This window comes from Centruroides vittatus, unplaced genomic scaffold (genome assembly GCF_030686945.1).
Source record: "Centruroides vittatus isolate TY-2023 unplaced genomic scaffold, ASM3068694v2 contig_1168, whole genome shotgun sequence".
NCBI lineage: Eukaryota > Metazoa > Arthropoda > Arachnida > Scorpiones > Buthidae > Centruroides > Centruroides vittatus.
In genome coordinates this window covers 3,508,729-3,530,659 of record NW_027120749.1, presented here as the reverse complement: position 1 = coordinate 3,530,659, position 21,931 = coordinate 3,508,729, and the positions used below count along the sequence as shown (strand labels likewise).

The 21,931-nt window shown below is 27.3% G+C and overlaps 2 protein-coding genes across 5 annotated transcripts in view; both read right to left on the bottom strand.

Moving 5' to 3' along the window:
• Positions 1-1,344: 1,344 nt before the first annotated feature.
• LOC136982581 (uncharacterized protein MAL8P1.12-like) lies at positions 1,345-3,651 on the bottom strand. Its single transcript, XM_067279110.1, has one exon. It carries the CDS (start codon positions 3,649-3,651, stop codon positions 1,345-1,347), a length of 2,307 nt encoding a protein of 768 aa, XP_067135211.1.
• A 1,539-nt stretch (positions 3,652-5,190) lies between these two features.
• Positions 5,191-21,931, bottom strand: part of unc-104 (kinesin family member unc-104) — a 187,472-nt gene continuing 170,731 nt past the window's right edge. For 2 of the 4 annotated variants that reach the window (XM_067278651.1, XM_067278660.1), the window contains 2 exons: positions 18,672-18,805; positions 5,191-8,097 (listed from right to left, as the gene is read on the bottom strand). In XM_067278651.1, the coding sequence (XP_067134752.1) occupies positions 8,055-8,097; positions 18,672-18,805 (177 nt within the window). In that variant the 3' untranslated portion in view covers positions 5,191-8,054. The remainder of the gene's footprint in view (positions 8,098-18,671; positions 18,806-21,931) is intronic. The other 2 variants (XM_067278667.1, XM_067278677.1) reach the window with 1 other exon arrangement.

Below are 21,931 nucleotides of genomic sequence, written 5' to 3'. Positions count from 1 at the left end.
AACCCAGCCGTCTCGAATCGTTTTTGTATAAATATCGCTGTTCCACTGCTCTGTTGAGTGCCATACGACCAAAAACAATTGTATTTACTGCTTACTTTTTCTTCAATTTCGGTGGCACTAATTTTATCGGAAACGTGTGTTTCCTGAACGAATACAACATCAAAGTTACTAAGACAGAGGTTCCACAAAAATACATTAGATCCGCGTTTCCTCAGTCCATTTATGTTTATGCATCCTAGATTCAGCTCCATCTTGTCGCAATTTAGAAAAAGAAAAACCTGATTAATTTCCTCTTATACAATACTTGGATTTAAGCTACATGAATTTTGCATTCAGGAGGGGTATCTACATCTCCTCCTGTGTCTTCTGTCATTATATCAGCCCAGCTGGATAAATTCTGAGAGCCTTTAATGCTGATATCGAAATGTTCGCACTCCATATCAGTGTTGTTCTCTTTATTTGAATGTTCATTATTTTGTATCGACTCGTTTGAAAGCGAGATCTTTCTTATTCTCTTACTCGAGTCCTTCTCATGAAGAGTAGTATTTAATTCAGTATCACTACTAATTTCCGCGTTTGTCATTGTGTTGCTTAAAATATTTTTGCTGATTTTGTCGAAACCGTGTTGTGTTTGATTAGTGTGTACAGGCACAATGAAGTGACGTTTATTTTTTCAACACTAGGCTAGTTGAATCTTTATTTAGTTAGAACGTGTTTTTCTACATCGACGTTTCGGGCTTCAGCCCCTCATCAGCTAACTAAACATATATAAAAAAATATATTTTCTACATGACATAAATAAAAATCAAAAAACTAAAAACTCACATAAATTCTTTGTAGACCATACCTTGCTTTTGCATGGGTACTATACACACAGCAGAAATCGGACGACACTTAGGCTTTACATTTTCAATATCAATTTTTTCTCGCAACTTTAACTCCATAAAAACCAAACCGTTTTTTCATTTTATTACATAAATAAGATAACTTCTGTAGAAATTAAAAAATTAAAAACCAAAATTTACAAATTCCAAAGGTCGTTTTTACTACCTCATCGACCAATCCGACAATTTGCATATAGCACTGTGTGCCGTAAGTTGCACCTATTAACAAATTAATTAGCCAACATTTAGAAACCCTTAAGGGAATTACAAAGATTTTTAATTTACAATTTTTTATATTACAATAAATCACTATTTGGCTTAACGTTTACACTGTATATTTTTCTCTTTATCTAATTTACATAACATTAATACGGAACATTATTTCATTAAATAATTCTGTCTTTACCATTCGATTATCGCAAATTATAATAATTTAGTACATTTCTTCATATTATTTTCATTATATTATTTTTAACCAATTATTATGAATTTTAACGCTTAAGTTTTTATTTATACAACCTTGGTTTTTGTTTCGTAGTATTTCAACGCTTTCTTTAAATTTTCTATCATAAATCCTTTTCTCTTTATGTAAAATCTGTATATTTGATTGATTTATATTACAATTATTGATTACACAATGATCATAAAAAGCTGAGTTCAAACGACTATATTTTAAATCGGATATGTGTTCTTTAACACGCGTTTTTAATGTTCTTTTGGTTTCGCCTATGTAAAAACTATTATTCTCACAAGTACAGGGTATTTTATAGACGACATTTTTAATTTCATTTTTATCTTCTATATTATTTGTTGAACGTTGTTTCTGATTTAATCTAGATATTAAATTTTTATAATTTGGTGCAAGCTGTATGTTATTTTTTCTAAGTTCTTTATTAATCTTTTCATATACACATTTTATATATGGAAAACTTAAGTATTTAATTTTTTTATTATTTGCATCTTTTTTGGAAGGGAAAGGGCCTTTATTATGTATGTTTTTTTGCCAATTGTTAATTAATCTTGTAGGATATCCATTCAAACTAAATTTCTTTTTTAGACTGTTTATATATTTCTGATTTGTTTCCTGTTCGCTGGTTCTACTAAGTATATTCATATATTCCATATAAAAGATATTCCTTTTTATATGTAAAGGGATATTTGAACGATAATTCAGTGTCTTATTAACTGAACATTGTTTCCTAAACGGTTCAAGTATTAATTTTCTATTTTTCCGTTTTATCATCACATCAAGGTATGCTATGCTATTATCAGTTTTTTCTTTTTCTATAGTAAACTTAATTTCATTATGGATACCGTTAATTAATTCTTCTATCTTGTCTATTGTTGTTTCAGCTTCGTTATATACTATTAGTATGTCATCAACGTATCTTCTATAAAAATCTATACCCAAAATGTTTTTTATTTTAATATCGATTTCAATCATTATTAATTCCGCTAATTTCGGTCCTATAACTGACCCCATACTAATGCCGTCTTCTTGTGTGTAATATTTATTATTTAATTCTAGGTAATTACTCTTATAAGCAAACTCAATCAAATCTATAATATAAGGGTCTACATTCATTTTGTTTAACTGATTATTAATCAATTTCCATGTAATTGACGGATACATTTCAACAACGTCAATACTAGCTAACTTAGATGTGTTGTTTATCTGAACCTCTTTTAATTCTTGTAAAAATCCTTCCATATTTCGAATAGAACAGATTGAGTTTTCGTAGTCTTTAAGTTTTCCTTTTAGATATTTCTCTAAGTTATACAATACAGTAAATTTGAAGTCAACAATTGGTCGTACTTTTTCATTTTGTTTATGAGTTTTTAACTGAATATTTAATCTAGGGGTTCTTTCGTTATCCTCGGATAGTATAAATATCTTTTCGTTTTTGGTAACCTTTTTTTGTTTGTATAGTATATTAATTCGTTTTTTTAATTCTTCGTATATTATGTTTTTTGGATTTATCGGTAATTCTCTGAAATTCCCCTTATTTATAATTTCTAATTTTTTCGCTATTATCCAGTCTCTGGTTACAACTACAATTTGTTTTGACTTATCCGCTTTTATTATATTAAGGTTATTATCATTTAAATACTTGTACAGTTTTTCTATTTCAGCATTATATTTATAATAGTTTTTATCTCTAATTATTGTTCTATCTTTTTGCCTTATAATATGATGTTTTATAATATTACTTAAATTAATTTTCATTATCTCAGAATCTACTTCAGTCAGTCCTGCACAAGCTTTATCTAAGGTCGGTATTATATCTATTATTCTCCAGTTATTAGGACCATTAAAGTCTAATCCTTTTTGCATAATTTCTAAAATATTTTCAGGGATCGCGTAATTTGTTTTGTTTAACACAAGGGACTTTTTCCACTCATTTATTTCTTCAATAGATGGATATTTAAACTTTTCTATTAATTTTATACTTTTAGCCTTTTTGTAATTATCAATGCTATCGGTATAAAAGGTTTTAACTTCTTCATTTTCATGTTGGTTTCTTTGTTTCTTATATTTTTGTAGGCTGCGCTTCAGTCTTCTAATTCTAATATATTTAAATTTTACGGTTGATTTCATAATTCTAGTATTAATGTAATTCCGCTCATATGTTGGTATGTTCTGGCTAATAGACTTAGGAAGGGTAAGTGTTTTTAACTGTTTATTCTCTGCAATATGTGCTTTTAAGTAGTCTATATCAACTTTAAGTCTTCTAATCTCACCTTGTATCCTTGTAGCGTAACCCATGTATTAACCCATTTTTCATTTATTTCATTTAAAATATATGCTCTCCAAACCAAATCAGTAGTGGCTTGCCCCTGTACGTCATACTTTACCTTTAACAATAGAGTCGTGCCGGTCATCTATCTAACTGCTTTAAGGGGAAAGTTTTTCAATTGAAATAACGTGCTTTCCGGTTTGCATCGGAAGTTCGTACATGCTTGGTACATAGTCGGGGTCTCCTGCTGCGCCTAAATTTCCGTATCTGGTCTCGTCTTTCATCTATCTAACTTCGTTCTCGAGATAAGGAAAAGACAGGCGGAATTTTCTGATCGCAACTCAATAAGCGTCTAGTTTGCTTGTCCTATTATAATTACGTAGCTTAACAGTAGAGTAGAGGGTGTCAGTAAACTCAAACAGTAAACTTATCATCATTAAGCTAATTTATATATAATGTCCATATTCCACTAATGTGCATAAAAATACTTTTTTCAACTTTAAATTTTTGTAGTAACTATTTTATGTGCAAAAGTCTCCAAATATAAGTTAACTAATATAATAAATTTTTATAAAATTATCAATTATTATTATAATTAAGACGATTAACTTATTATGAATTGTTCATCTACAACCATGTTATTCTAATAAAATACAAATTAGAGAATCAAATTATAGAAGTCAAACATTTTTGAAGCTTATATATTTGGGTATATATAACTTGCATATCTTATAAGTGTAAGATGGCTGATTCCTAGTGAAATTAAATTTTGTGCTACAGAAATTTTTAAACAAAGATAAATGCTTGTATTTGTTTAAAATACAAAATTTTGTTTATTCCATTATTATGATTTTATTTTTATTTCAGATTAATTTTTAGCTACAAAAGATTTTAAAAACTTTTTTAAAATAAGCTAATAGACTTCAAAAATCATTTTGCAAATTTTTTTGAATTAAGAATTTGATTATTGAATTCATTTGAAAATATTTACATATCTGGTCGTTCATTTTATGTCAAAGGTTTTAACATTTATATGTAATTGAAGAATGGTTTATCTTTTATTATTTTAATCTAATTTTATTTCAAGTAATGTAATAATTTAATTAATAATTCAAGATAAAAATAAAATTTGTTTTCTTTTCTTTTCCATTTCCTATTTCAATTGTTTATTTCTTCATTATTACAGAATATATTAATTAATAATGGAAACATTTTGATGTATGTTTATTGAAAAATTCTTTTGCAGTTTTGAAAATAAAATCATATCTTAAGTCAGAAAGTAAAAATAAAGAAATATATCTGGTTCCTACTGTCTTAAATTTTTCACTCATATGTAAAAGTTCACTGATGCTTTTGATCAATTATCAATATTAAAAACCTTATTTAAATAGTGTTACTTATATTATGATCTTAAAATTATATATTATTATATGATCTTAAAATTTCATAATTAACAAAAAACATTCAAAACCAATTACTATAAAATTTACTTCCACTACTGGTGTTTTACAATTAATAATTTCTAATAAAATGATATTAAAAATAAATAAAATTAAATTAAAAAAGCATGGGCTTCCAATGATAATTTATTACCAATCTCTTACAGAGGTAACTGCGGCACAATGGGAATACAAATGAAAGAATCCACAAAGTGGACTGTTTACAAATACATCTAGATTCAAGGAATGAAGCTTCTCTTTTTTTTTTAATTTATAAGCTGATTATTTCTCTTTTAGCATGGGTCTTCTTTAATTAGAAATGTGGTTGGCCAGATATGGTTTTACAGAATTAATTCTTCTAAAATATGGAATTCCACAAAACAAGTATAAAAGAGTTAGACAATTGAAAATATATGTTGGAATTATTATTTATAAACATTTAATATATAATAATTTTAAATCTTACAAAAGAAAAACTAAAATTAAATGTCTCTCCAAATAAAAAAAAGTCATTAAAAAGATAATCACTGAAAGGATAATCTCTTTTGTTATTGAATTTTATGACCCATAAGTTTGGATCAAGCAGAACTGATTACATTTTAATCATGATTATATATTCAGATTTTTCCTTTCATAAAGGAAAAATCAGAATAATTTTATATAAACTTTGATGTTAATTTGGTTAGATTATTTCCTATACAAATTTACAATCTGTACAATTTATTATTTTTTAGATAGTAATTCTTACTACATTTTCACATTTATTTCCAAATATTTTACTTACAGTAATGCTTAGAAGTCTGCTATATACAAACATTAAAATTTTATATTTTGGTATAACTATTACTTAACATAATTAAAGAAATTATCCTTTCAGTATCAATATTATATCAACTAAGATTCTATACTTTTTGTCTAAATAAACTTTTAATGTTTTAAATATACTATATTTATAAAAATGAATTTAGACATTATTTTTGTTTTCAATTGTCTAACTTCTCTTTTGCATTTATACAGAAAATTGGTCACACGGTCTGAATTGCTGATGTACAATGATGTGTGTTAAATCAACACTACACAGAACAGTTTCTATTGCTTTCCCAATTTACAAAATTTATAATTCTTATACAACTTTTCTTAGTTTGTAACAACAACTTGTATAGCTAATTTCTGTTAAATAATTAAGGCCTGGGAAAGCAAAATATTCTCATTTAAAAAATTCTTCAAAGAATGATTTGAAATAATTTAAATTTAAATCACAACCTTTACCATCAATACTATTCTACTGGAAAATTGATAAATGTGGCATTATCCATCTACCAGAATACGATTTAAAATACAGTTTGTCATAATTTTTACATACTATGAAGCCGATGAAATTTCACACATTAAGTCGACATTTCAAAATATAGAGTTTTCCACAAATACATGCATAAGAAGTCAATTAGCATCTTATTCTTATGTATGTATTTGAATTAGGAATATGTATGCTAAAATCAAATTGTCAACATTGTGCAACTTCCTCCCTATATCAGTTTCGTTATTTTAGAAAATGCTATTGATAATGTGCATTTTTTAATTATTATTTTGTGTCATATTTTTTGTTCATAATTTGTACGGCACATTGCATAAAATAAAAGAATTAATCTCAGAAGAATTAAAGCCAATGACTGCCATTAAATTTTTCACAAATAAATCATGATTTATTTTGTTACTGTATAAATATTCTTCTCTAAGCTAAATTTTAACTACATTGATAGTTTTCTAATGTAAGATTAAAATAATGGAATGTATAAATTTTAAGTGGTTTGACACAAAAGACAATATAAAAGCTGCCTCCGTTGAAATTGATAGAAGCCTTTCAGGAATATCGCTTGTCAAATAACAAAATAATATTATTTTAAAATAACAAAAAAAAGTGACTGCTGCAACATATAAACTAAATAAATATAACAACATATTACAGAAATAATAATTATCAGATGCTAAGTTTGATTTAATAAATAAATAAATACATTAAAAATATCATATACTGTCAAATATTGAAGATTAAAACTTCAAGAATTACAGCAGATCAAAATTATAAATAAATTAAAATTATTACCAGCTCATTATAGAAGTGAGCAAATACTCACTCATGGCTAGCGCATTTTCAGAATTTATATATATATATATGTACTGTATATATATATAATTATTTATGTAAAATTTTTTTTTGCATTATCACAAAAAGCTTCATAATTTGCACATAGGATTACTTAAATAAAATAATTGTAAATATAGTGAAATTATAAACTTTTAAATTTCTAACATAACAGGAACAATATAAAAATTTTTAAAAATATGTGAAATTATTTAGAGATATACACATTTCAAATTATTCATTCTCAAATATTGCACAGATAAATAGGAAAATAATTGAATGGAATGAATTTAATAATTTTCTATTATAAGAAAATACTGAATGCATTATCTCAAATCTTATATATTAATATATTTATAATATTAGTTTAAGAAGTAAAAAATAAATCTTTGAATTAAAAAAAATTAAAAATAATACTAAACTGGAAACCAAGTGAGACTAAGCATAACTGTCTTCTCTCTCATTTAACTCTGATAATATAGCATTTAAAAACAATATGTATAATATATATACATACATACATACATACATACACATACATTCAAACAACACAACAGAAACTAGAGAGCAAATTTCTTACACAAATTTTTAAACAAAAGTCCAATATAATATTTTTGTAGTTTGAATAATAAATTATAATTTTTCAAAATATTTATTATCTAAATGAGAGTGTGAGAGTGGAGAAGAATGACTAGGAAGCCTGAGTATCTTTAGACTAGTCCCATGTGTGACCATACATAGAACTAAACAGGGAAGAAACAAATCTATATAGTAGATATTAGTATAGTGCAGTTGTCATGACATTTGTCATGTTTGCAGTTCACAGCTTGAATTGAAGTTTTATAAATTCCTAGGAAGTCACTTGAGCTGGACGATTCCAAGCAAGCTTGGACCTGAAAGATAAAATGTGTTAACTTCTGATTAAATTTAAAATTTTTCCTGAAAATTTCAAAAAAATATTCTTAAATGATATATTAAAATAAATAAAAGTGATTGTATAATTTCTCTTTTTCGAATCAATGTAAGACAAAGATTTTCAGTTCAATTTTAGTAGTGATTGTGTGATTTCAAAATAACTGAATGATTCTTGAAAGTTCTGTGAATTTATGTTTTTGTATTAAGTGTTTAGTATATTCCAACAAAAGTTTTTAACTACAATTTGTCCTATTTATTCAATAAAATTAGTCTGCCCAGGCCTGTGTGATAATGATTCAGTTGTTAACATTTGGCCATGTTGCAACTATACCATTACTGTTACTTTTACCATTACCTTGCCAGTCTGCAATATTAATTAATCAAAGTTCATCAATCAAAAAATGTTCGCAATTCCAATCTTTTTTAACAGGACTGTGAATATTGTGTATCCTGGAATTTCTGAGCAATTATATGCCCATGAGTGCAAGATCTACTACTTTCAACTGATATGTAAAGATAATTTAAGGGCAAAGTTAAATCAAATCAAATAATCACACTTTAGAAGAACTAAGAGAGAAGATTTGAAGTGCTTTTGGGACAACTGAAGTTACGAGTTTGTATAAAGGGTACCTGAACATACATATAAAAAAATATATTGATGTGCAAGAATTACATTTTCAACATATTCTATGAATATGTATTTATTTATTAAAAATAAATGAAAAACTTTTTGATTTTGCTGTGCAAGTAAGCTAGTTTTAAATGGAATATCCTGCATTAAAAGCTTCATTCAAACTACAAAAAATTCCTTTTAGTAACAACATTATTGAAATATGTTTTTGACACTTGGCACCATAATAGTGATGATTCAATAAATAAAAACTGCTTGATTAAGGATACCAAAACTATTTATTTTAGAATATTTTTGACTATCTCATGCTATCTTCAGTGTTTGTTTATGTTGTTCTACATTTGTGAGGTATACATTTCAGTCCTTATGGAACTTTTTCACCAACATGGCTTTTAACTGCCCTTTAAAATATTTGTATTAAAAATAACTTAAGTTATTAAAAAAAATATAACAAAACAATATATTATTTTATTGGAGTTATTTTATTAACTAGTTTTTCTCAAGTACTTTCAGGCAACCAAGCCCATTGTAAGGACACACACAATTATGTTTAATTATCACCTAAATTTTTATAACTTTCATGTTACATAAACAATCTATGATCATTAAAACTAACTCTATTGTGCAAATTTAGGTGATAACTAATTCATTTGTATCTGCTCATAATTGGTTGCCTGAAGGTACTTGAAACTAGTTAATAAAGTAAACTCCAGTAAAGAATATATTTTGTCACTACTGCCTTCTAACTTTATCATCATTTAATAATATTTTAAATTCTATAAAAAATGCTACTTTAATGAACATAAAATGAATAGCATACTGTAGTGTTTAAAAAGTAAGACAAAATAGTAATGACATCAGCTTTAGTTCCAATTTTATTAACAGAAAATAATTCTGTTGTGTATAAATAAGGCAAAGAATTGTACATTTATGCTAAGACTGTTTTAAATGTGTATAAGTCAATGGGTTTCTGAGGTCCTGACCAAGTTCCACAGAAAATAATGTAAATTTACTTTGACTAACTTGATAACAGTTAACTTTTGACACTACTGCATAAGATATCTATCATGTCACAGCTACCTATAGTAATTCTTTCTTTACTATGGATAAGTCAACAGTCTAACAATTAATGATTACATAATGTGTTAATAAATAAAAAAAATCTATGTCAATTTAGACTACAGTCTAAATTGACATAACTTTTGTACTGTAGTCTAAATTGACATAGATTTTTGTCTAAAACAAAAGTTATGTCAATATAGGTCGGCTTTCCTACAGTTGATAAAAAAAATGCCTTACTTTTATTACTTGTAGAAAATCACATTTTCTTATGACATTGCAGTCAAACTAAAGGATATCATAATGAAACTGTTCATGCAAAATCATTGCAGTTGTGCACATGAAATAATATTTCATTCTAGAACCTGAAGATGGCCATTTTACATGCTCAAAAATATTTGTTCATTAATAAACATCCATTTTTACTAGATTTAAGGGTTTTTTTTTTTAAATTAATTTTTTAAATAATAGATTTCCACTAACAAATTACTAAGTCTTTTGTCTAGATAGCTACATCTTATAATGTTTTGTAATGAAAATAAAAATATCATCATAATTTGATTTGCTAGGCTTAAACTTTCATTTGTCTCCCTTTAGACTAAAAAGTAGCTATATAAAATATGAAAAATGTCATATAAAATTTAAAAAATAATATAAATATACACACAATATACTGTATATTAAATGTCAGTGGCATATCCAGGATTTTGAGAATATGGGTGCTGCTCAAGGTAAATTCAAGAGGGGGTTTAAGGCTTGTGCCCCATTGTTTTATGGAGAATGTTAGTTACACACTTACCTTAGAATTACTATAGTTAACTAATCTTATCAAACTGAAATCATTTGATATATGTTATTATACAGTGGAGCCTCATACTTTGAATTTAATTCATTTCAGGAGGCTGTTTGAATCATTTGAAGTCAAAATCAATTCCCCATTAGAAATAATGGAAAGCAAATTAATTCATTCCCAGATCCTAAACAATACACATTTTGAAAGAACTTGAACAGCAAATACATATTAAAGTCAAACAATTGCTAGATTAAATCAGGCTACATTATCACTATTATTAGTAATTAAAAACCACTTACTCAGTATTTAATTATTAATAGTAGTGATAATGTAGCCCAATTTAATCTGGCAATCATTTGGCTTTAATATAATTATCAGGCTTTGAGATGTATATAAACAAATACACATATAGAAACATCCAACAATCACCTAAATGATTGGGATACAATTGTGCTAATTTTTAAATAATTAATACAAAGTAATTTGCCACTAGAGGTAGACATTAGGCACCATCTCTTAACTAAATCCTGATGAGTATGTAGAAACATCCTGATCATTTAGGCGATCATTGGATGTTTCTATATACTCATTAGGCTTTGAGATGTATGTTATAATTGTAAATATACATAATTTAAGGTAAAAAATAACACAATTAAATACCCTAAATAATAAATTAAAACAATAAATAAAATATATATAAACATCCCAAAGCCTGATGTATTAATACTAAACTAAACAATCATTGTAATTAATCAAGCTGTTTTTTGCTAATTAAAAATGAAGTAATTTGGTATTAGAGGTAGAAGTTAAATGCCATCTCTTATCAAAATTAATAATTATAAAAATTTAATATTTATTAAATTATTTAGAACAGTCTGGAAAAAAAGAATTGGCTTAAAGCGGGATTTGAATCCACAACCTCTGCTTACCATGCAGTGCACTGCCAGTTATACCACCGGGACCTCTGAGTGATTCTTCACTTCCAGACATATTACCAACCGTGAATGGTTACATCAAGATTTAAATACATCTGGAAGTGAAGAATCACTCGAAGATCCAGGTGGTACAACTGGCAGTGCACCGCATGATAAGCAGAGGTTGTGGATTCAAATTCCACTTTAAGCCAATTATTTTCTTCCAGACTGTTCTAAATTATTTAATAAATATTAAATTATTATAATTATTAATTCTGATAAGAGATGGTACTTAATGTCTACCTCTAATACCAAATTACTTAATTTCTAATTATTAACAGCAGCAAAAATAGCCCAATTAATTATGACAATTATTTGGTTTAGTAATAAATAAAATATGTAAATACTGTATAATAAAATGAATATTGAATTTACCGGTCACACACTGTTGATTTTAGCATCTTAAACATGACCATCAGATTTGCCATACATGTACTGCTTTCATGCTTCATGATAAATTCCTTTTTCATCTCAATCGTCCATATTACAACCTTCCTCTTAGGCTTTGTTGCTTCCACACACTTCTCCCATGCCCTTGTTAATAAGTAAAGGTTATATTGGGTTGAACAGAAAGTTTTTGCTTATTTTTAACAGCTGCTGTTATTTAACACAGATGTGTGATTTAATTACAAACAGCTATTTATCTAAAACATTATTGCTAATGTGAGATTGTATTGTTTGTTTAGAAGCTTATTTTGAATCTTTTTTACTTCGCATATTGTTTGAATAAAATCAAGTTGAAATGTTTTCAGATGAAAAGAATGCCAAGCTTATTATGCTTTATGAATTTTGGAAAGGATACAATGCCATATAAACTGTAAAAAAAATTTGTAATGTATATGGGGAAGATACAGTAGATTCTCCCAAATCTGAACTGATCAAAGGCAACCAAAAATTTTCAAAAATATTGTACACTACTATGAGTCTTTCCATACTGCAGTGTGTATATTTAAAAAAATTTTTTTTATTAAGGTTGCCTTGAAGTTTACAGAAGAGCACAATGCATCAACCACTGCTGACATGATAATGACAAGACATGGGTGTGATGTAGCAGCTCATCAGTGAATTGAGAAAAACAAAACTAACAACTTTAGTACAATACTTTCAAAACTAATTGTAATTATCAAAAATAAGTGTCAAAGTCAAACATTTCTTATACATATATTTTACAGTCTTACTTAAAAATTATCATAGCCCTTTATGTGGATTTTTCAAATAGTGAATCACTCTCACCCACATTAGTTTGAATACGGGAGAGTCTACTGTACTCATAAACTTTGAACATGCAAAATGTGGTTTAAAAAGTTCCATTTAAGAAATTTTAAACTAAAGGATACAAAATGTACAGAGCATACAGAGCACCCAAAAGCTGTTGACAAAGAAATCCTGCAGGAAGAAATTGTTAAAAATTGATGAATAACTCACAATATATATATATTGTGCTCTCACATTATGCTCATGTGTTTTCACTGCTTTTTTCACTTCATTTCTGGCTGTTTGGTTATATATATATATAACCAAACAGCCAGAAATGAAGTGAAAAAAGCAGTGAAAACACATGCGCATAATGTGAAAGTGAGAGACAACTTGGGTGCACAACTAATGGCATTTATAGTTTGAGTGCATTTTTTCACTGCACATTAAGTTTAAACTTAGAAGCATTGTTTGAAAACCAGAGCAAATTTCTGTGAAATTTAGCATTTAAACTCTAGAATGTTCAAAGTATGAGGTACCACTATATTTATTTTTATTTTAAAGTAACAAAGCTGATTGCTTTGTTATCAAGGTAATGTTGGAACACAATAAGCATCCCCCTGGATATGCCCTGATAAATGCTATGTAAAAGAAAAAGGTTAATGTTACTTATGGTTCCAAAATGGTGGCTCGTCTGATTCCAGCAAATAGAAGACGGGAAACAGTGAGGACGCACGTTCTAACCTAACCTAACATATTCTAATAATTTTGTTGGTAATAATTATGGTAATTTATTAGAATAGGTTAGGTTAGGTTAGAACGTGCATCCCCACTGTTTTCTTTCTTCTATTTGCTGGAATCAGAGACAAGTTACCATTTTGGAACCATATGTAACATTAACCAAGAAAAAATACACAAGAATTCCACTGCATTGTTTTGATTGGCTGAAGCAGCACTTATGCAAAAAGCATAATCAAAACCACTTTAATCACATTATAAACATAGAAAAATGTATATTTAGGCTTTTCCATTAGAATTCCAGTATTTCAGAGATTTTTCTGTTAGTCAGATATGCTAAGATCTATAGAACCTATTCCCTTAGTTGATCCATCATTAACCACAGGTGTCCACTGTAATTAATAATACTAAATAATAATAATTATAACAATAATACTCATTTTAATTTCAACACTGCATTATAAACTTTTATCATTACTGAAAACTAATATTACAACATTCTAATCTGAAAAAAACTGCTGTTCTTAAGTTATTTTCTTATCAGGTTGATTTACTTGACACACTGGATAAAGTGATAGTGTTTCAGATTCTTTAAGGGCTTTGACTTAAGCAGCATCCACTGTAATTATTTTAGTTGTATAAATGCAATGAAACATGTTTATAGTCAATTAAGATAAAAATTATTGCATTGTATATCTAAACCATCAATGATACTGACTTACTGCTCATCAAAAATGCTCTAGAAAAAGTCATCTTTGTTTAGACAGACCACAATATGATAAAATCAATGGTTATTTTCTAAACTGTTTTCTGAAATTTGTTAATAAAACTTATTAGATACATTGGAAGTAGATCAGTTTTTAAGTAGGAGTATAATGGATTGACACACAGAAAAAAATGCAACATGCCTACATGTGTCCTTGATGGTTTTGGGAGAAATTGAAATGTCAGATTGCAAATATGTGGTATAAAAAGGATTTTTCACACTTTCTAAATATGTTCTTGAAAAGTTTAGAAAAAAAAAATTTTTTTCATTTAGTTTTAGAAAAAAATATTTTAGGTTTAAAAAATTTGGTATAAGCTATAACCGTAAAATAATAAAAAACATGTCTGTTAACCGTGCAACAGCTGTCATCAGGTACCTTCCTCCTGCAGATGGACTATGAAAATTATAAATAATTAGAAGAGAAATAACTCTAAAGATCAAGGATTATTATTATTAAATATTTCTAAAATGCTAAAGGTACTTAATTAATGTAAATAAGTAAGATAGCAAATTAAATGAAATTTGAAATGATATTTAAAACCTATAGTTCTCATTTTGAAGATAAAAATTGAAACGACAGAAAAAAATGAACAGGAAGTTTATAACAACTTATTAAAAGAAATTACTTTGTAACATGAGGAAAAAATACATTATAGTAGTCATTAAACAGTCTTCAGAAAAAGCTTAATTTGCTAAGGTTATTTTTAGTGCTCAGTTAAAATTGTTGATTTTTCCATCTCTTTCATGAAATTCATTGCTGTTCCTTAAATAAAAATTCTATACTTGATCTAAAAAAAAACCATAGTAAAATCCTTCAATGACATTGCATTTCCAAATATCTATAAAATTATTTTATCATTGTTATTAACATTCATATTCTATATTTTTGTATGAATTTTCCTTAATATGATATATTCTTTTAAGCAATTATATTTCTTAAGAAATAGACTGTATCGAAGTCAGAAACTACTTAAGTTTTCATCTAACATAGAAATGTTAAATTCGTCTAGCTCAACACTTTTTACATCTTTCCATATGCAATCATCCTCAGTGCTGTTTAAAGCAATGGAAATGCAATATTTCTTGAAAGAGTGCTGCATAATTTTTTCTGAGATTTTCATCCAAGTAATTATGGTTTTACTGTAATAGATTAATGAGATTAAGACAAGTTAATCTCTTAAATATTTGATATTATAAATATTGGTCTAATAAAATCATTAAAATTACTCAATAGTACAATTTCTTCTACTGAAAAAGAAGCACTGTAGGATGCATAGAACCACAGGTTATTAATTATTGCATTGAATCTAAGATGCACTTTATTTTCTATTATCAGACATACTAAACTCTGAAAAAAAGAGTACCTACATATCAGTAAATTTGGTAAGTTATTATTTCGGAAGCTGTATAAAAATGTCTGAAAATATTTTACCAATTATTATTTATATCAAAAAGTTAAGTAAAATGTGATTATTCTTCTTATAAAAGAAAGCAGGAATAAATAAAATAATATTAAAACAGATTAAAAATGCTCTACTAGGAACTAATTGTGAAAACTGTATGCAAAACAATCTTTAAATGATCTACATAATGATGATATTGAATTTAAAATAACAGGACTATATTTTTCTAAATATATGTTATATTCTATAACTATTATTACAACTTGGTATCAAAATATTAACTGAATGCTATGCAATCCATGAATGAAATGACACTAGATAATATAATTAAGTCTGTTATTTTATTTGCTATTAAACTATCAAGAAAATATAAAATTATTTCTTTCAACTCAATCATATCAAGTTGTTGCGTCAAGACTGAAGGTGGTCATATGAACTTGTTTGAAATTGTGACAGGAGTCAGGAGGGTTGTGTCCTGTCCCCTTTCCTCTTCCCTCATTACCCTTGATTATTTCATGTGGTGGGCAGAAGAGTCTGGTGTGCACATTGAGCCAGCATCTACTGATTTGACCAGGAGTCTTGGAGATTTGGTTTTTTCTGACAATATCACCCTATTAGAGGGAAGTGAGACAATGCTACAGCATGTCATGGCCACATTAGGTCGGGAGAGGCACACAAAATTGGACTCAGGATAAATGCCGTGAAGTCAAAAATTATGCACGTATATTGTAAGCAGAAGTTGCAGTTTGAGTCCTTCACTGGCCTGATTCTTTTCTTCCAGAAATTTTTAAGAAAATAATTTAATATAATTATTAAAATTAATACGAGATGGCAGTATATCCGCCTACCTCTAATCAAATTAATTAGCTATTAATCATTAATGTAGCCCAAAAATAGCCTGATCATTTGGCATTAACTTCATTTTCAACTGATTAAAACTTTAAAAAATCTGATGTTTTACATAAACTTTAGTTTTAGCTGAAATCCAGGTCTCAATTAAAATAGTTTTCTTTATGTGCTTAAAATAATGATTTATCATTTTCTAACAAATTATTATTTTAAACATGAAGAAATATTCTACTCTAAACTGCATTGTTAAAAATTCTATTCTATTTGAATATGTTTTTATTATATTTAAGTTCATAAATGCTGTAGACTTACCATTCAATAAATACGATCACAAAATTATGGAAATATGGAGATTATAGAAGAATACTGGCAACACTTGTTATTTTCTGTCTAGAAAATTCTGACTTGTTCTAGACCAGTGATTCCCAAACTTCTTCGATCCACCGCCCCCTTTGTTTCATAAAGTTATACCCAACGCCCCTAACCCATTTTCTCTTGTGTGAGAAAGGATTGGAAATATTCTTAGGAAACCTTTTCTATGAATCTCACACTTTGTGCCCTTACTGAACATTGTTCTCAACATCTGGAATCCATAAAATGCAATGTTTCTTCTTATCCGTTTAACAGAGGAAAGGGAACGGCTGTCAGTGACCCCAACTTTTGCCTTTGGTCACCATGCAGTACCCTGCCTCCAGCGCTCCCCTAGATTTACTCACTGCCCACAAGAGGGCATTATCACCCACTTTGAGAAACGCTGTTCTAGACAGTTAAACTAAAATAGTTTGAAATCAAAATAAGGTTAGGATTCATCTTAGTAACTAGAATTGAACTATTATTTTACTGTCCAATTCCAATTACTAGAATTAAATGCTCTAAAAACAAGAATAATGTGCTTGGATATAAACTGAAGTTGCTCTAGACTAAAATGTCATGGAATGTTGGAGAAATCTCCAAAAATGTCTTGTCACCCAACTACTGTAGATCTATGGCTGGTTAAATGCCTTTTTACTTATAAATTAGCTAGTTTAGTAATATTGTATTGGCACAAAATTTTAAAAATATGAAAGACAAGAAAAAACAGACTATTATAGATGTAGTAGTATTATTTTAATAACTATGAAAAAATAAGTTTTTTTTTAGAAATTCATAACAATGAAACATTACAAAAAGGGACAACTGATTACTTAATGAAACTATGCCAATACCAAATTTTCAAAAATCAAATTTTTAAAATTTGTTTTGTTAAAGTTAAAATTTATTTGTAAATTATTATTAAGTTTTCTAAAAGCAGTTGTCTCCTGTTTTCAAAGGAAAGTACCTGATATTACAAGAGCTCGTCTATATGAATAATTGGTTTGTGAACAAGTAGAACAAGCCAATCAACTCAACAATTATGATAATGTTTACAGCTGTTAAAAAATTCAAAAATAGAAAATCTAAATGCAATCTTGTTGGGCACATGTGTTTTTACATTTTAAACCCTTCAATCAAATTCCACTTAAATTTTTCTTTGACTAATAACTCTTCTGCATGTTAACAATCTTTTGTAAATCAAAACTTTGACTGATTAAAACCAAAAAAGACTGGTAACAACTTGCTAATTATAATTATAATTAAATTAATAATTGAACTAATTAAATAAATAATTCAATTAATATGTAATTGAAGCCAATATAATTATACTTTAGATTTTAGGATTTTAGTACTTTCCTAATTTTCAAGTTGATTACAGCTAACTAATAAATTATACTCTATGTTGTATAACAACATAGTAAGCATAACAATCAAAATTATTTTCTCACTGGGATTGTAAATTTTACATATAAACTGAATCTTGATTTAGTCTAACATGAGTAATTAAGTGAACTTAATCAATAAAAGTTTGAGATCAAAGAGAAAATTGCAAGTCAGATTATATTATACAGAAAGTATTGATATGTCTTTTATTAATTCATTATTTTTTTACAAGTGAAAAAAATAATGAATTTCAGCAGTTTACTTCAAATAACTTTTCATAATTATTGTTTTGTATATTTTATAAAATTAAATGAATATCCAACTAAGCTTTCATTTTAAAGTAATTCTCTACATAAAGATTATATAATATATATATACATATGTATAAATTTTATATAATATTCTTACCTTATCTGTCCTGCTAAAAGTGGATTGATGGCATATAACCATTCATGAACTTCTTTGCCTTCAAGCGATTGTAACAAAAATCCTCGATGCTTAGTTAACACAGAAAACGTGCGGGGTACCTGTGTGCCAAAACTCTGCAGTGAGAAGTTTAGAAAACTTTTCAAAAAATTAGTTCAATTTTTGATGTTTAGAGTTAAAACTATTTTATGTAAAAAAATTGAAAATAAAATTACAATAATTGGAATTTTCTACATAAGTAAAAAAATTATGTAATATCTATAAGTGTTTAGATTTCATATTTAGATTTGTAACAGACTGAAGATGAAGTCTTTATCAACATATTTGTATTATAAATCTAGTTTTATTCATTATGATCAATCTTTCAGTTTAGTTTTAGTTTTATTTTTTACATTTTTATAGTATCAGATAGTAATCTAAAGTAGATATGTTTACAATATAGTTAAAAAATATTTGCACTTTTCTAATCTGATTCAGTTTTAATTGCCTGTTACATTCATGGATATTGTATATATAAGAGAGCAAAAACTATAATTATATTGTACATAGGTGTTTTAACCATTATTCAAAATTATAACTATGAATAATGATTAAAAATACAGACAATTCTTAAATCTATTTTAAAAACTTATTACTTTACAAAGGTAAATTGAAAATAAAATCTGTCAATATATAAGTATTTATCAAGTAGAATGGTTTTGCTTTTAATGTATTTGGAAATATATTTTTAATAAAATACTTGTTTAAGATTAACAAACAGAAAATTCTGTAATCCCTTTCATCTCTTTTACTAATTTATTTTTGTACAAAATAATCTTCTTATAAACACATTTTTATATTTATTATTTACCTAAACAATGCAATTCTATATAATTAATCTATCATCTTATAAATTATTAGTCTTCACTGTTCATATAGATGTTAATGTACTGTATGCAATATTTTAATGCACTTTTTGGATAATTGAAAAGCTACATAATTTCTAAATTTATTGCAATTACTTTATTATCTAAATTTCCTATAATTTAATTTTATGAAATTTTATTCATTAAATTTTCTTTTTAAAATCATCATGTAATCAATTTTTATCACTTTGCAATCTATTTTTTTATAAGAATATGACTTGAATGTATGTGAAATTTTTTTGTTATGTTTATCAGAAAGCTTAATTTATTTTATCTATTTCATATAAAAATTTTGGAAACAAAGTTTCATTTTCCTTACTATAATAAGAAAATCCATTAAAAACAAGAGTAAATAGAATATATATAAAAAAAAAAAAAAAAAAAAAAACACTATTTCTAACATATACTTGGTGATTGTAATTAAAGTATCTCTATTCAAAACAGTCTGGAGAGGTATTTAGCTGTCAAAATGTTATCAAATCTGGTATGGTGAGATTTCAAGACATGCAGAAAACAAGAATTGAGAAGTTCATCACTGAGTTTATGAGGTTCACATCCCAAGAACACTACATACTGCTTTTGGAATGACATATGACGTCTCCTCTACTCTTGAGACAATACCACAACCTTCTACTGGAAACCTTCTCTATCTATAGACTGAGACCTTTCAGGATATGTCCTGATAATTGGAAGAACATTTGCAACCTCCTTTCCACACCATGTAAGAGCAACTCATCTGTCTTGATTTAACCTTTTCCATCCTACCAGTTGTTCTTTTGCTGCCTTATCTTCCACCAAAGTATATTTTTCATACTTTTACATTTTTCTGTATTAATATTTTACTTTATTCATTATTTTTTGCTCCCCTTTTGTTTTGTTTATGGTGGGTTTCTTTGTTTTTATTTTTATGTTCATACACACTCAAGTGCCACCTCTGATGTAAAAGAACATTATTCAACTTTGAAATTCATGTTCTGTTATTTCCATTTTATTTGATCCTGAAGAAGGTTGTTGGATTAAACAAAAGTACTTGAGTAAAAATAAAAATTATTCTGTGTCATAAAAAGTATTTTAATAGCACCTATTTTTTCATTGTTTCTCAAACACAATGCAGTGCAACTCCATGATCACTTGGCTTCCTTTCATCTTTATTCTAGTTGAACTAGAATAAGCATTGTGTTTGAGAAACAATAGAAATAGAATACGATAAGGCTTCAAGTTATCAAAGCACCTATTTTATCATTCTGTCTATATTAACCGTATAAGACATTTCTGTTAAAAGAATTAGTACCAAAACTCATAGCATTTTTGGTTTCAGAAGCAGCAAACATTTTATTTGTACACAACACTCATGCTGTACAGAGACATTAGCAATGCAGAAGATATACTCAATGTAGTCCTACTAAGAAAGTGTAAAACCTGAAGAGAACAGTGTATTCAATGGCTGACAATAATTAATCTTCTGTAAAATTTCTTGTATATAGTGTGATACTGTCTTTCAAGGCTGCCAAATTTGCAATATGTTCAGTTATGCATTTCCTATTACACAATCAATTTGTTATTGATGAAATGTTGTCACAGGTACTGCTGTATGAATGTCTAAAAATGGAGTAAAAGTGGGTGACTCAAGGCATTGTTGTTATTGTAATTGAGCATCTCTTGATATCTTTAGGCTGACACAGAGCATGTCACAGGCCCATTGGAACTAGCTTCTTTGAAGAAGAATAGTTCAAGAACAAATGTTACTGTGAATCCACAAGACTACCTTTAGGCAAGAATCTGCTGGAAGGTATGACAATTTTCTGTGACCAAAATGCAACAGTTATGTAGCTAATAAGAATGACTGACATTCAACATTTATGACCACTTTTTTTTTTTTTTACCAAGAAATTGTCTGCAATACTTATGCACAGAAAACTGCTTTTTCATTGCCAAGGCCAAAAATGTCATAATGGTGAGTTTTGGTACTAATTTTCTGTTTGAATGAAAATTTCTGCTACATGCCCTGAAATTTCACATATATAATGATTGCATTTGGACTGCTAAATCTCTCCCTAGACAGTGTTAAATAGGAATACTTTAATTGTCCTCATCCAGTATTTATAAAATTAAATTATTGTGTACATTTTGTCTGAAAACTGAAGAATTTCCACCCTCTCTTTGCTGTTTGATATAAGATAATTCAAATAATTATCCTAATTTATTAAGCTATAATTATCAAGTTATAGCTTAATAAATCAAGCTATAACTTGAATAATTATATATACAGATATAAAAACAATTTGGACTAAATGATTGATGGCAAATTAATCACCTAACTTAGTCCAAATTACTTTA